We start from the raw sequence: 17150 nt of genomic DNA, 5'->3' as shown, positions 1-17150 counted from the left end.
TCTGGATCTTCTGATGATTTAATAGTTTGTTTGATTGTAAGGGTGTAGTTGGGAGTGTTTTTGGTAGTTTAACAGAATAGAATACGTATTGGTGTAAAACCCAAATCAAACCTTAACGGTAGTCATGAGATTCGAACCTTAACGAATTTCATAAAAACCGGGTTAATGATCAATACAGCTTTTACGATAATTCACGAGATCAAATTCTCACAATGAATGACAAAGTGCAATACTTCAACTCATTTATCGTATTAACGACAAACGACAAAGTATAGTACTTCAACTCATTATCGAATTATCGACAACGACAAAGTACAATGCTTCAACTCATTATCGAATTATCGACAACGACAAAGCATAACCCAATGTGGGCGGCACTTAAACATTCTTTGGATATATTGATCGCTTGGAAACTGAATCGTAATAGCGATCGAGTGATTATTGGTTAGAACACCAACGTATAGAGAGAAGAAGAAGAAGAGAAATGAGCAAAGAAAAATGAATCCTAAGCTTCTTATTTATAGCAAGCAAGCAGGCAGCTCAATTCCTTTTCTGTTCGATGTGGGATTCAAGTGACGTGCTTGCTAGCTAGCTTGACGTGCTAGCTAGCTTGACGTGCTAGCTAGCTAGCTTAGTTATTTTATTTCAGCTGCTTAACTCGTTTTTCTTGTATAACTTTTAAAGTATAACGTTTTATAAAACGACGAATATGTCTTTAGAACGAGCATATTTTTATCTACGTTTTAACCTAAGTTTCATTAAAAACGGAGTAAGGAAAAAAAATAATATATTTTATTATTAATATTAAACGTTCTTATACGACCTCATATATATCTATTTTTAATAGACCTTACTTAGCTTAATTAATCATACTAAACTTAATTAGGGTTTCCTTATTGCATAATTATCATACTAAATATTAATTTTTTTTTAGTGAGGGTTGTTACAATGAATGCCCTTATCATTCACAACGTGACCAAGAAATTGTACTTCGCGAATCCAGAATTCGCACTTTGAGAACTTTGCATAAAGTTTTTCTTTCTTCAGTAGCTCCAAAATGGTTCTGAGATGTTGCTCGTGTTCTTCTTTCGTTCGCGAGTAAATCAGGATATCATCGATAAATACAATCACGAATTTATCGAGATATGGTTTGCATACGCGGTTCATCAGATCCATATATACTGCTGGCGCGTTCGTCAGTCCGAATGGCATCACAAGAAACTCGTAATGCCCATAGCGTGTTCTGAATGCAGTCTTTGGTACGCTTTCCTCTTGTATCCTTAGCTGATGGTATCCAGATCGAAGATCGATCTTGGAATAGTAGCTTGATCCTTGCAACTGATCAAATAAGTCATCAATCCTCGGTAGTGGGTACCAATTCTTGATAGTGAGCTTGTTCAGTTCTCTGTAATCGATACACATCCGCAGAGTTCCATCCTTTTTCTTCACGAACAATACTGGAGCTCCCCAGGGCGAGAAGCTTGGCCTTATAAATCCTTTATCCAACAACTCCTGAAGTTGTGTAGATAATTCTTGCATTTCGGATGGCGCAAGCCGATAGGGTGCCTTGGCTACAGGAGCGGCTCCTGGAACCAAGTCTATACGGAATTCGACTTGTCGTTGCGGAGGTAGTCCTGGCAGATCTTCGGGAAAGACATCAGGGAATTCTCTCACCACAGGAATGTCTTCGATTTTCGGCTCCACAGCCTTCTTATCTACAACGTGCGCTAGGAAAGCGACACATCCTTTCCTTAAGCACTTCTATGCCTTCATACAACTGATGATTCGCAGAGGCGCGTCTCGTTTTTCTCCATGTACGATGAGAGTTTCATCATTCGCCAAAGGGATGCGAATGATTTTCTCATGACAAATAACTTCAGCTTTGTTCTTGGACAACCAATCCATTCCGACCACTACATCGAAGCTACCCAATTGAATAGGTAAGAGATCGATGTTGAATCTTCGTTCACCAAGTTCTAATGTGCAGCCTCTAACAACTTCATCCGATTCAACAAGTTTACCATCGGATAGCTCTATAGAATAAGGATTATCTAATCTACTAGATTCTATTCCAAGCATGCGTTTAAATTCCACAGACATGAAGCTATAGTCGGCACCAGTGTCAAATAATATGGATGCAAAGTGATTGTTAATGAGAAACGTACCGGTGACCACATTAGGGTCCTCGCGCGCGTTCCTTGCTCCAATCACAAATGCTCGAGCCTGAGCATTGTTTCTCTTTGGGCAGTCTTTCATGAAATGCTCATTGCTTCCACAGCTGAAGCATCCTTGGTTTCGCCCAGCTTCATTTCCAACCCGGTTATCATTGCCACTTCCATTTCCATTTCCACCATCGTTCCCATTACCAGCACCGTTACGGTTTCCATTCCTGTTCCTATTACCATTACCTTTGCGGCCTCCGATACCTTTTCCCCAACAATCCTCGGTACGGTGGCCTGACTTTCCACAGTTCTCGCACTTCCCAACGCGACAGTTTCCCACATGGTGAAAGCCACAGCGGTTACACTTGGGCAGAGTGCCCTGATATTTCTTAGCTCCAGACTCATTTGCAGCTGCGAAGGTTCTTGCCTCCCTAGGTGGGTTAGTGTCACGCTTCTTGTTGTTTGAACCCTTGTTGTTGCTGCGGGTTGCTTGGCTCAGATTTGAATGATTTCTTTTCTTGTCACCAGACGACTCAGCATGCGTCTCGGTCTTCTCTGTTGGGTTCATCGATAACTTCTTCATACGAACACAATCTTCAGTAAGGCTGACAGCCAGAGTTACAGCCTCAGTGATTGTTTGTGGTTTGGCCGACGTCACCATGCCGCGAAACTCTGGGGCCAGTCCCCAAATGTTGCGTTCAACGCGCTTGAATTCGGGAGTCACCATATAGGGGATCACCCTAGACAGATCATGGAACCTTCGTGTATACCCAGTGATGTCAGCACCTTCCATTGTCAAGTGCCAGAACTCCGTCTCTAACCTTTGGAGTTCGGCACGAGAGCAGTACTTCTCTCTCATTTTCTCTTTCAGTTCATCCCAAGTCATGCCATACGCGGCATCATCACCCAAAGTTTGAACTTGCAAGTTCCACCAAGTCAGAGCTTCATCGATAAACAACCGAGTAGCAAAAGTGACTTGCTGATCCGCGGTACACTTGCTCATGCGGATAGTGGCTTCAGTCTTTTCCGTCCAGCGTACAAACGCCACTGCTCCTCCTGTGCCATCGTAATTCAGTGGTTTGCAATCGAGGAACTGCTTGAAAGTGCAACCTGAAATTGATCCAACCAACTCACGTGTGAGCAATCGAAGAAATAATGAAACAAGGACCGTTCATAAATTTCTCCATGCTTAGCAGATTGTCTTAAGGTTACCTTGGGCTGCGTTTCCTCCAGACGAATCTCCATTCCCGTTACGCCTAACATTGCTTGGTCCTCCACTATCTTCGGTGCGGTTCGCCTCGTACTGGGCGATAGTTGCGGAGATCCTTTCTTCCAGTAGAGCGTTCAGCTCTTCAGCAGTTCTTGGCAGTGGGGGAGGAGGAGGTTGATCGCGAGCGTTCACAGCTTTCCTGGGTGCCATGTTCTGACAGAACATAACACAACAGGGTTAGACATTTGTTTGATATCGTCGTACTAGACAGTAGTAATATATATATATACGGGCATACACCACATAAGTGACATCAAACAATTATTATCCAGCAGAGCATTTACTTGGCTGGGGGAGGGGTGTTCACATTTGACCTTTATCTTTCATTGAGGGAATTTATACGCGACAAGACTTGTTGTGGTTTCTGTGCACTGAGTTCCATAATTACGTATGCATCCATAATTACGTAACTCCTTGCACAGTTCGCACAGTTCGTTTCGTCCTCGTATCTCTTCCTTCAGTTAGGCCATTGTTTCCAGGTAAAGTCATGTATACTAGTGGTATTCTACTTCTAGTATATCTATATGCTAATTATCACACATAATTGCAAGTAATTTCTCAGTTAAAGACAAGTGCTACTCCTGTGCACCCTAAGTCTCGTAGTGTCTTTTCTACACTCTTGTAAACTGTTTCAGGTCGTGGATGTCGCGGGACGTTTTATGCAATGAAAACTTTTTGAAAAATTATTTTCGTGAAAGGATCCTAGAGATTGTAGACTAGACTCTAGAAGGAATCCTGGTTCACTACAATCGCAGCTTTGATACCAATCTGTCACACCCCTTTCTGCGGCGGAAGCACGAGGTGTGATCATGAAAGGTTCTCATTGCATACGAAAGGTAAACATACTACATGCTCATAAAATAACTTCAAATACCAAACATTTCATAATTTGAAAACATAAGTTAGCGTTTACATCGCGAGATAGCATAAAACATTGTCTTAAAAGTTTACAACTTTATTTAAACATAAACATAGACGACATCCACAAGCATGAGTAGACCGCGCGCACATCCACCTTTAGTTACCTGAAATACATGTGAGTTTTGGAAAAAAAAACGTCAACATAATGTTGGTGTGAATTCATGTAGTGATTGTTTTGAATGTTTGTCTATTTTGTCATTTCAGACCAAATTTTTAATTTGTATCATTTCCTTCCCTAACAATTTCGAAACATGTCATTTTAATCCAAAAAACTAACACAGTTAAAAAATATAACTTAATTAGCTCAGAGACGTAAATGAGACATAAACTCCAGGGACGACGACGATGACGACGACAACAACAGAAGTAGTTTAAAAGATAAAAAAATCTTGGAGTTAAGTTTCATCTTAATAATAATAATGATAATAATAATAATAATAATAATAATAATAATAATAATTGATTGCAACATATTTGGGCCTAAAATTATTGGGTAGACTATTTATATTTACTAATTTCTTGTAACTTAACATTCAAAATAAATATTAGAATTCATATATTCAATAACAAAAGTCAGGATTTTTTTTCAGTTTCTTCGGTTTTTACGGGTTTAGTTTGGTTTTTACGGGGGGCTTTTTTCCGTTTTTTGATACACACAAAACCAAAGCCAACCTAGGCATTTTTTTAGAAAATGAAAACAAAAACATTGTTTTTGGATTGGGTTACATTGGTAATTCCGGTTACATGTAGGTTATTTCGGTTGACCGGAGGGTATGGGCTCCGTCCTCCGGCCCATCCTCCCGTCGCCGCCCCAACAGCTCCACCCCCCAGCCCCGTCATAACCCCAGCCCCGTCCAAAACGTCCTCCCCTAGCCGGTTTTCACGAGCCAACTTCCTCTCTCCTCACACACACACATCTATACATACATACAGACATATATATATAAAGGGGTTCATCCTCCACCCCTAGGTCCATCCTCTCCAAACCTCTCCTATGTGGCGGTGACGTGGCGGCCCATCCTCATGGGGATGAGCCTCCCATACCCACTGGTCTTATTATGCGGCGTCATGTAGACCCCAAATTAGATGTGGGCTACATTGAACATGAACCTAAATGATATGTCCAAAAAGAGGCTTGTTATGTGAAAAATAAGGAAGAATTATATTCTTGAAAAATAATGCTCTTAGATGATGACTCGTTGCTAGTTTGAATACCATACAGTAATTTTGGTCTTGTAATATCGAGAAAACAATATTTGTTTAAACCAACTCAGTTTTTGATTAAGTTTACCTAAGAAAACTATATATAAACTTTAATTAAATATCACAATTCATTTTGAAAAAAAAAATATGTGTTTCTTAAATGAAATATCAAACAGATAAATTAAATATTATTAAAAAAAATTTGAGTTTTTACACGGATCCACGTAAGATAACCCAAGGTTCTAAGCATTGTACTATAGTTTAGAAAGGAAAAAACCCTCACGTTAATTATAAAACTTACAATAGTTCGAAAAAAAATTCCTCAAATATAACATTATTTTCATTTACATTTACTTATATAAAAATGAAATCGGTTCTTTTGTTTTACATAAAATAACTATCATTAAAAGTTGTTTGAATGAAAAAGTGAGTAAGAGTCTCCCACGTCATATCCCTCAAAACAAGACAGTTAAACTTGGTAATTGTATTGTGTATATTGTGATTAACAAAGATGATTACAGGAGGTATAAATAGAAAACATTATTACATAGCACACCCTCTAATTATAACTAATTGTCTATTTATCTAATATTCCCCCGCAAGCTAAGGCCAAGGTTCGACCTGTAGCTTGGACCTTAAAAATAGAAATCGTTGTGAGGGTAACGCCTTGGTAAAGACATCAGCAATCTGATCTTGTGTAGATATAAATTGAACCACCAGCTGTTGTTGAGCAACCTTTTCGCGTACAAAGTGAAAGTCAATTTCAACATGCTTTGTTCTGGCATGAAACACTAGATTAGCAGATAAGTAGGTAGCTCCCAAGTAGTCACACCACAATGTAGGAGCAGTGGTGATAGGAACACACAATTCACGAAGAAGTTTCTCTAGCCAAGTCATTTCAGCAACAGTGTCGGCCAACGCCTTGTATTCAGATTCTGTGGATGACCAAGAGACAGTCTTCTGTTTACGAGCAGCCCAAGAAACAAGATTGTTACCTAGATAAATGGCAAATCCCCCGGTGGAGCGACGGTCATCCGGGCAGCCAGCCCAATCAGAATCAGAATATGATGTAAGAGATGCATCGGTATAAGCATGAAGTAACGAGGCAGATTTATGATGCAGTAAAAGACCAAAATCAGATGGGCCCCGAAGATATCGCAGTCTCCGTTTAACAGCTGACCAATGATTAACCGTGGGAGAATGCATAAACTGGCAGACTTTGTTGACTGCAAATGTCAGATCTGGGCGAGATAACGTAACATACTGAAGAGCCCCAATAATTTGTCGATACTGAACTGGGTTATCATATGGGGCGCTGTCACCAAGTGTTAGATTGGCAGAAGTGGTCATGGGTGAAGGAACCGGTTTGGCTTGAGAAAGCCCAACCCGGCTTAGTAATTCCAAAATATATTTATTTTGAGACAATAAGATATCTTTGCCATGTTGCACAATCTCAATCCCCAGAAAGTAGGACAACTTCCCTAAGTCTTGAACCGCAAAAATGGTGCTAAGACGATGAACAATGTTATCAATGGCAGCAGGATTATTGCCAGTGAGGATAATATCATCCACATAAACCAACATATATAATAGATTGTTCCCTGCTGAATAAATAAACAAGGAGGGATCTGTTTTGGATCCTCTAAATCCAAGGGCAATTAGAGCAGATGACAGCCGATGAAACCACGCCCGTGGAGCCTGTTTAAGCCCACAAAGAGACTTATGAAGAAGACACACATGATCTGGTCTTTGAGGATCAATAAAACCAGGTGGCTGTTGGAGATAAACAGTTTCTTTGAGATCACCATGCAAAAAGGCATTTTGTATATCCAATTGTCGAAGAGACCACCCTCTCGTGACAGCAATAGACAAGACAACACGAATGGTAGTAGCCTTGACAACCGGGCTAAATGTATCATGATAATCCACACCCGGTTGTTGGTGAAAACCTTTAGCTACAAGAAGCGCTTTGTAACGCGTGACAGCTCGAGTTTGATCCTATTTTAATTTGTATACCCATTTGCAATCCACACCATTCATATTTTGACTACGTGGAACTAAAGACCAAGTGCCATTTCGAACAAGCGCCGAGTATTCTTCAGCCATGGCTTTCCGCCAATGAGGATCTTTGTTGGCAATATCAAAGGACACGGGTTCAGTACCCGGGGAGATGGTTGTAGTGTAAGAGGAAGGATTGTACCGAGAAGGTTGTTTCGGATTGGGTCGCAAATTAGGTGGGCGGGTTCGAGGTGGAGGTGGAGGAGGAGGAACAGGTATGGAGGATGAAACAGATGGAGGAGTGGAAGTAGTGTTTGTAGGTGAGGATGCCGAAGGGGGTGGTGGAGTTGAGTTGGATATGGGGGCTGATGTATGGGTTGGTGATGTAGGGGCTGGTGATGTGGAGTGGGCTGGTGTGGTGGATGTTTGGGCTTGGGCTGGGGCTGGTGGGTGTGAGTGGGCCGATGTGGTAGGTGTTTGGTCTGGTGATATAGGTGGAGTCGGATAAGAGGAATAATAAGGAGATTGTGGTGTTGGTTGGGCAGAAGACGGGGATGGTTGAAAAGGAAAGGCATGTTCATTAAAGCGAACATGACGAGCAATATAAAGCCGGTTAGAGTGGAGATCAAAGCACCGGTATCCGTAATGTGAGGTGCTATATCCGAGAAAAACACACGGAATGGATCGAAAATCCATTTTGTGAGAATTGTAGGCTCGAAGATGTGGGTAGCACTGGCAGTCTGGCACCCAAAAACCCGAAGAAAAGAGTAATCGGGTTTGCGATGGAAAAGATGTTCAAATGGAGACATATGTGAGTTGTAGCGAGAAGGCATCCGGTTAATTAAGTAAACTGCCGTGCCAAAAGCAAAGTGCCAGAATTTTTGTGGAACATGAGACTGGGCGAGTAAAGTAAGCCCAGTTTCAACGACGTGGCGGTGAGGCCATTCTGTTCACTTGTATGTGGACAAGAAAGTCTTTGGATAATGCCATGTTCTAAAAAGAAAGGGGATAATTTTCGAAACTCACCTCCCCAGTCGGTTTGGACCGATATAAGTTTTGTTTTAAACTATCGTTCAGCCATGGTTATGAAGTGTTGGAAAGTGATAAACACATCAGATTTAAGTTTTAATAAGTTTTAGGGGAAAGAACCACATGAATTTAGAATAATGATCAACACATAATAAAAGATAATGGTGACCATCATACGAAGAAACTAGTGCAGGGCCCCAAACATCACAAATAACCAAATCTAAGACATGTGAACTTTTATAATCAGATAAAGATAATGAAAGTTTGGAAGATTTTCCCACAAAACAAGAATCACAAGCAAAACCCGAATTTTTGTCTGAAACAGGTAAAAAATACTTAGAAAGCATAGAATTTAAAGTTTGATGATGTGGATGACCAAGCCTTTGATGCCAAGTCTTGTACGAAGCACGAGCAGTGAAGAAAGCAACTTTGGGAACATCCTGAATCCGAGGAAGACAGAATGAGTAAAGACCATCGTTGCGGGGACCCGCGAGGAGGGTAGTGCGTGTAAACTTGTCCTTCACAGAAAAGAAAGTAGAGTGAAATTCAAAGAAAACGTTATTATCATGACAAAATTGTTGAACGGAAAGGAGGTTTTGTTTAATTGTTGGAACATGAAGGATATTGTTTAGGGAAAAGTTCGTTTTGGAGAATAATAGCGAGAAGAACCAATATGAAGGATTGGGAGAGCCTTACCATCACCAACAAAAAGATTGTCCCCACCATTATATGGTTTAGAATACTCAAAACTTGAAAGATCAGGTGTCACATGGTGAGTAGAACCGGTATCCGGACGCCAAGAGGTGGAAGCTTGTGAGCGGGCATCAGCATAATTGGCAGACGGTGAACGACCACGCATGGTAGATGGGTCTCGGTTGGGGCACTGAGAGGGGATGTGGCCAATTCCACATCGAATACATGTACCAAAAACTGTGTTCTAGGTAGATGCCCATGAAAACTGGTTGCGGTTGTTGTTGTTCTGATTACGATTATTGTAGTTTGTATTGTTGTTGTAAGAACCTCGCCCCCGTCTGTTGTTTTGACCATGACCCCTAGTATTTCAACGGTTGGTGTAATAAGCTTGAGGTTGAGGTAAAGCTGGTTGCAAGGACTGGGGCTGAATGCTTAGTTGGTTAAAGCTGGGAGAGTGAGAGGGACCGAGAGGAGATGTAGCGGGTACGGGGTTGTTGGTTGCGGCTGTGAATGCCTAGGCAGGAGGGATAGTGGGTAAAGACTTTTTGATCATAAAGTCATGGTCAGAAATCAGGGCATGTAATTCGTTAAAAGCAGTAGGAAATTGTCGAGTGAGAATGTTACTCTTAAGTGCATGGTACTCGTCTCGTAATCCAGCAACAACCAACATAACCAGATCCTTTTTCTTTTACCGGTTCACCAATATTGGCTAAAGCGTCCGCGTACTCTTGTGCTCGTTCAAGGTAGGCGGATGATGCTTCATCACTTTTCATCTCGATTTTCAGCAGTTGTTGTTTGAGAGTAAATTCTCAGGAGATAGTGTTGGGTGAATAGGCTCGTTCAAGAGCCAACCAGAGTTCACGTGATGTGCTAGTGTGTTGAACATGACTGAAGGCAGATTCGGAGATAGTTGAAAGGATGAGCATACGAATATGAGCATCGTTTGATAGCCATGTGGTGTGATTAGGGTTTGGTTGTGGTTCTGGTGGTGGTCGATCAGCAGCAGGGGAGGGTGGTTGAATAGTGGCTAGTGGACATGGGATTGTGCCATCCACATAGCCATAGAGATTGTTTGTAACCAAAAAGTGTTGAAGTATAGCCTTCCAATATCCATAATTTGTGGGAGAGAGTTTGAATGAGAATTTGTGAGAGTTGTGGGTTGTTTTGGCAGCATCAGAGAATGGCTGTAAAAGGGCATGTTGATCAGCGGACAGGTGGTGGTGGTCGGCTGGGTTGGGTTGTGGGTGACGGCAGATTAGGGTGGCAGGCTAGGGTTGTGGGTGACGGCAGATTAGGGTTACAGAGACAAGGCTCTGATACCAAGTTAAACTTGGTAATTGTATTGTGTATATTGTGATTAACAAAGATGATTACAGGAGGTATAAATAGAAAACATAATCACATAGCACACCCTCTAATAATAACTAATTGTCTATTTATCTAATAAAGACTATCCAATTGTGTGTGTGTTTGGGGGGGGGGGGAAGCCCCTCCATACCCCTTACACCGCCCCGGACATGGAGTGGATGGGTGAGGCCCCAAAGGGGCTTGAAGATTTTGTCGAGCGTGGGGCATGTGGTTGTTGAATGAAGGATGATGGTAATTGGTGGGTTGAATGGAGGATGATTTTGATTGATGTTTTTTAAAGAATTACAATAAAAATAATAATAATAATAATAATAATAATAATAATAATAATAATAATAATAATAATAATAATAATAATAATAATAATAATAATAATAATAATAATCAATAAAGCCCCTTGCCCTTCCCCATGCCCAACACCCAATGGTTTGGGGTTTTGAAGGGTAAAACCCCCTCGGCCTACGTGGCAGACACCGACACGTGACGAAAAACGCCCTCTCCACCTTACCCACTACACCGAGTAGCCTAACAACCTTCCATATAACTTCCTGTGTCAAGTCCACATCCAATATCTCAGGTAGTTAGGTGTCATCTCATCATGCCTTTACAAAATTACTCAGATGACAAAATAATATGAAATATAAAATTATACTATAGTAAATAAATACAACTAGATTTGAAAGAAAAAAAAACGAGAAAGCACTTTCTAGCCACAGGATCTATAAGATTTTCTTACGAAGTGACATTTCATAGTTTTTTTTCAAACACATTGCAGCATACTCATCGAATAATAAATTACGAAAATATCACCATGTTCATACCGTGTATTTATTACTGACTGCATACACTCATATTTACTTGTATTCACGGTAAATTCACCATGTCTTCACACAATCACAAAAATGCCACCGTGTGAAACATAATATAGGGAGAGAGAAGCAATTTGAGCTTTGAAGTTCCACTGTAATTTAAGATGGCAAACAAACTAAACCTTCCCAAGCTTCTCTTTGCTGCTTCTCTCTCACTACATCTACTTCACATTGGTCGATCTCGCTCTATACGTTATGTATATATATGTATTCATGTACATTTTGTGTGTGGCTAGCATTAATTTTGCAATAAGTGTGCAGGAAGTGGAGAAAGATGTGAAGAAACGGACCGAGCCTAAAGTAGACACAAACAGGGTTCAACAAGCCACCAACATATATTGTGGGGATCCGAAACACTTGCCCGACCTGCCCGGTGATTGATGTTCATGTCAAATGTGATAACTTTTCTCAAGGGTTAGTGAACCCCAAGATTTTCAAAGTGTTGGGTCATAATGACTCTGTGGTGATCAGTGGTTAACCATTTGAGCCACTTCACAAAGTGACCTTCACGTACTCTCATTCAATGTATGCATTGAACCCTTCCACTTGGTACTTACTATCAATGCAAGTAACAATTTTATAAAAGTATTGTTGTTATTATTAAAGGTGTTGTTGTTACATGTATGTTTCACACCACGATTAATTTATTAATGTATTATTAGTTAACTATTTAGCATGAATTATCAGTAGAGAAACCAACAACATGAATGTTATAGACCTATGAATAACCAAGCTGAAAGCCGATGATATACGATGAGAGCCAACTAAATATAAGAATTTGCTGATGTCGTCCATAATTGTGATGTTTGAAGAGCCTGAAACAGTAAAGAAAAACTAAATTTAAATCTCTGAGAGGCGCGAATTAACACGTTAAAAACTTAGGACTCACAGTTGTACTCGGTCCATCCAATTGTCTGTTTTTCAAGATCATACAAGACCAGCTTATTCGAGAGTATAAAATCTGCATAATCAAAAACAGATAACAAGAAATGAAGTATGTAATCCATGCAACTAAACCAGAACCATGAGTTAATCTTATTAATGTGGTTACCTCCCAATACAATTGTTTCCCTTATATCTTTAGAACCCATGTCATTCTTTTGCCACCCCAAACAAGTTAAACCATCCTGCAATGCACACAGATTCATGTTATTAAATGGCATAAGCACAAGATTAGAAATGCTGCGGACTGATTCACATAATCACATTATTATTGGGACACTTTCATATATACGCCTGAAAACTTACATAATATCACATCTCTGCAATTAAAAAAATGATATCAAATAAGCCCTTCGATATACTTAACATTTCGTTATCTACATATTAAATGATATGACCACTGTACCCTTCTCTTTCTCTTTACACTCCAAATTCTCATGTCCTAATGCAAGTTTAAGGGAAGGATATAAATGTCACAGATTTAAAAATGGGTATATCTCATATTATGACTTTTTTGTTGGGTAAGTATGATATTATACCAAGTTATGAGGGGATATTAAAACCGAGAAATTATGCAAGATCAAAATAGTCCCTATGGTTAATGATATACCACATGTAACTCTACCAAGATGACAGTTGATTTGCTGAATTTGGGTATCATGTGCCGTAAAGAAAAAAAAATAACGAATTAGGAAAGCTCAAAATTATTTTACATTTACAAATTTAACTCGTTTGCATTATAAACGTAACACTCTTTATCAATAAGAATATTGTGACTGCAGTGAATGAATTGATGATTATATTAATTGCTAAGGATAAATTTATCAAACAATTTGAGAAAAAAGAACAAAGTACAGGTTCAGTTCTGAATTTAAGGTTGTAGAAAAAAATTATACTTTGCTAAAGCAGTACAGTTTTAATTTAATAATAATATAATAGTGGTAATAATTCAATAAAAGAAAAGGTTAAAACATCCCATAGCAACCAGAAACATAGATAGAGCTGTGAAGCAGCAAATGCATCATTAAAGCAGTTAAAAGTACTAAATATAATCGGTCAAGATCTAAAGGGTTAGCAAGACAGAGGATACTTACATAGGCAAACAGATAATCGTGAGGATAAACCTTCAACGAAAGTGAACTTTCAAAATGGAATGTGACTGCAGGAAATTCACCATCAAGACTGCAATCATAACATTATATATTTATTTCTTTAACATAATAAGAAAAAAGGGTTACAGAAAACCTCTAAATCAAGTTTTTAAGGACAGATAATAGCCCTCTAAAATGTAGTTCATGAAGTAAGAATGTTACATTAAAACAGTTACCTTCCAGAGAGGTCCATGCAAGTATACCCGTCATGAGGATATAGGTGTCTCATATCAAGCCTCCCTGTTATTATCTAAAGAAAAGGAACTTCAAAAAGCATATAAAAATAAAACTTCCAAATAATACTCGCCAGTATCAACAGTAAATGAATAAAAATAGATTAAGAATTCACCTTATTCACCAATGGCTTGTAGATCACTTCTGGGAGATATGCCAATGTTGTACCACTATCTATAATCGCCCTTCTCTTCTCTACTCCTCCATGCTGCGCATACGTTGAAAGATTCAAAAACTCTGCATCAACTTCAATTCCCGTCACATTGACAGTGTAATGTCCCCTACAAATTTAAAAATGATATAATCCATTGCATGTCTAATACTATGGAATCTGAACAATCAAACAAATATATAGACGCCTGTTGAAAAGATAGTAACTATTACTCACTGCTCCTGGATCAAGTGTGTTGAATTAACTTTTGGCTGAACAACATGCCCAATTGCGAAAATGCCACCACCGTTATCACTATCTAAACAATGCGCAAACATCCTTTTCACTTTCCCAGAAGAAGCCAGCTGCGATATGACAGACGCATTTGAATTTCCGAAACCAAGAATTCCATCAAGCGCATCATCAGAAGAATTTATGGTGCCAGTTTGTATAGTACCACACCTGATTAGAAACAATAATGTTACAGAAAAGGCCAAACATGCATTATCGACGACTCGCAGAAAGTATTAATGGAGATCTAGATCAATTAAACGTACCCGAAAATAACACTTGCTTTTTCCAGCTGAGTTATTAAGTCACCGAACACACTGTCGTATTGGACTACGTCTTTAACCATGTAACCCATACTGTTACTCCCATCTCCGTAGTTCTCGTTATAGAAACAAGATGCATTAGCCTTGCAACCATGAACTGTGTCTGTAACCCCATTGATGTCCTTGCAAATCTCTTCTTGACATGTCACCGGTTTTTCAGTATACGAAGCGTTTGGATCATACTGTGTAAGATCCAGCTGAAAGATATAGATACAGGATAAAACATGTTTAGCATATATGAGGCTGAATAAGGTTTTTGAAAGTAAAAATTATAAGTATGAAAACATATACAAACACATACAAAAGGACCAGGTAATTCTACATAATAGAAATGAAACAAAAATCAAGAAACAAATATGAAATACCCCATGATAGCCTTTATTAACGCACCCTTGGCATTGTATGCAATTGATCCACATTATATCGGATCCTGTATCCACTTGCACATGGTATTCCTTTGGCGGTGTTCCTATTCCGATTTTGGTATAGTAAAGCCTGTGACGGTTACACGTTAGATACTTGCAAAAAAAATAGAGGCAGGCAAAACAAACTAACACCACACCCTACAGTTCACTAATTCTCCTGAGATAATAGCATTCAAGTATTTAACAAATTTCAAGTTTCAACTAAAACAAATCATGAAAGTAACATGTCAATGCAAAACAGTCCATTTAACAAATTTCAAATAGGTTCTTATGCCAAGTATATCATTGAAGAATTGAACCAATATACTTGATTACACCTAGGGCTGCAAACGAACCAAACGTTCGGCGAACAGTCCGTGAACCGTTCGGCGGGAAGTTCGTTTGTGTTCGTTCGTTTATTAAACAAACGAACATGAACATAATAATTCGTTCGTTTAGTTAAATGAACAAATATGAAAAGAGGTCGTGTTTGTTCGTTTATGTTTGTGAACGTGTTCGATAGTTTATTAGTGTTTTTAGTTTTTATATTTAATTAAAGACTTCAAAATTCCGACAAATAAAATATCTAATAAGTGTCAATGTATTATATATTTTGTTCATGAACGATTGTTTGTGTTCGTTCGTTTGTGTTCATGAACATTAGTTTGTGCTCATTTGTATTCGTCATCATTCGTTTTTGTTCGTTGCCTAAAATGAACAAACAAACACGAACAAGTTCACTTCCTTAACAAACGAACACAAACATAAAATCTCATTCGATAAGTGTTCGTGAACGGTTGCGAAGACATATATTTCTTAACAAACGAACACGAACAAGGTCTTGTTCGTGTTCGTTTGGTTCGTTTACAGCCCTAATTACACCTCTAAACAAGCCCTAATTCTCAATGAAACTCAAAATATGTTTTCATAAATACTGATTACATATCCAAGCAATAGAAGCAGACTAAACACATGAACATCACGCCAATTCTCCTGAGATAAAAGTGTCTCCCCACAATATCTGGTTTGCATTGTAGAATTTAAGTTAACTAAACCAATTCATGCTAAACAAATCATTCAACAAATTTCAAACAGATTCTTATGCTAATTACATCCTTGAAGATTTGAATCAATGTGTAACTTGAATACACCTCTATACAAGCCCTAATTCTCAGTAAAACTCAAAATTACGTTTACATAAATTCAACTTTTATATCCAAGCAAGTAAACTCATTCGACTAAACCAAATTATGCTAAACAAAGCATTCAACAAATTTCAAACCGATTCGTATGCCAATCACATCATCGAATATTTGAATCAACTGTAAGTTGAACACACCTCTACACAAGCCCTAATTTTCACCTAAACTCAAAACCACATCCGATACAGTACACTCCAATCTATAAACCATAATTACAATCACAAACACAAAACTAACAGCAAAACAGATATACATATATATATAGAGAGAGAGAGTGTGTGTGTGTGTGTGTGTACGTACCCAACCGAATCAGGACGACCGCTTCCACCGATATGAACATCAACACCGGCGTCAACAACACGTTTAAGGTGACGGTAACTATCGTGAGCTTTAAGAGAACTAATCGACCGATCCTTCGCGGAGAATTTAGATCTCACGTTGAACACTGCACCGTGAAAGTCATGATTCTCGCTTGAAACAATGGAAATAGAGATTAAAACGACGAATAGTAACGTGACGAAGGTGGTAACAGTCATGATATGGTGATTGTATATGAGTCTGGCCTTCACGCGCGGCTTTGTGCCGGCGCGTGTGCATGCAAGTGTAGTGATGAATGGTGAGTGTGTTTACGACGGTTGAAACGACGGAGAATGAAAGTGGTGAAGTTGTGCAGTCTTTTATAACCAATTTTTACGGGTAATAATAAAGATTTATATATTTTTCTATTGAATTTATAAATTATAATCTATATTTTATATTAAGACTTAGGAATTCGAATCAATCGGTAAAGACTAGTATGACGATGCAAAATATAAATGTGTAAAACAACCGAAAAACGAAATAATATGTAAGTAATGGAAAAGAAACTAGTGGCGCGGTGTTGTGACCCCAACGAACAGAAAAATGGTGGTGGTGACATGGTGTAGCGCCATTTTCAAA

At 39.0% G+C, this 17150-nt stretch overlaps 1 protein-coding gene across 1 annotated transcript; it reads right to left on the bottom strand.

The window, feature by feature from the left end:
• Nucleotides 1-12102: 12102 nt before the first annotated feature.
• On the bottom strand, nucleotides 12103-16870 carry LOC110867467 (aspartic proteinase-like protein 2). The gene is made up of 10 exons (XM_022116473.2): nucleotides 16512-16870; nucleotides 14971-15100; nucleotides 14549-14802; nucleotides 14229-14453; nucleotides 13956-14121; nucleotides 13783-13856; nucleotides 13550-13637; nucleotides 12565-12640; nucleotides 12403-12474; nucleotides 12103-12328 (listed from the first exon to the last, which is right to left on the bottom strand). Exons 1-10 carry the CDS (start codon nucleotides 16745-16747, stop codon nucleotides 12180-12182), a joined length of 1470 nt encoding a protein of 489 aa, XP_021972165.1. The 5' UTR covers nucleotides 16748-16870; the 3' UTR covers nucleotides 12103-12179.
• Between the last annotated feature and the right edge of the window lie 280 nt (nucleotides 16871-17150).

This window comes from Helianthus annuus, chromosome 11, assembly GCF_002127325.2.
Source record: "Helianthus annuus cultivar XRQ/B chromosome 11, HanXRQr2.0-SUNRISE, whole genome shotgun sequence".
Classification (NCBI taxonomy): Eukaryota; Viridiplantae; Streptophyta; class Magnoliopsida; order Asterales; family Asteraceae; genus Helianthus; species Helianthus annuus.
This window is presented reverse-complemented; position numbering and strand designations above follow the sequence as displayed.

What these genes read in the sequence shown, in the direction of transcription:
- LOC110867467 (XM_022116473.2), bottom strand. Translation starts at nt 16,747, where the DNA reads ATGACTGTTACCACCTTCGTCACGTTACTATTCGTCGTTTTAATCTCT. An exon ending in ACACACTTGATCCAGGAGCA is followed by an intron (nt 14,122 to 14,228) that starts GTGAGTAATAGT and finishes TTAAATTTGTAG; the next exon opens with GGGACATTACACTGTCAATG. An exon ending in TGCATGGACCTCTCTGGAAG is followed by an intron (nt 13,638 to 13,782) that starts GTAACTGTTTTA and finishes TTATGATTGCAG; the next exon opens with TCTTGATGGTGAATTTCCTG.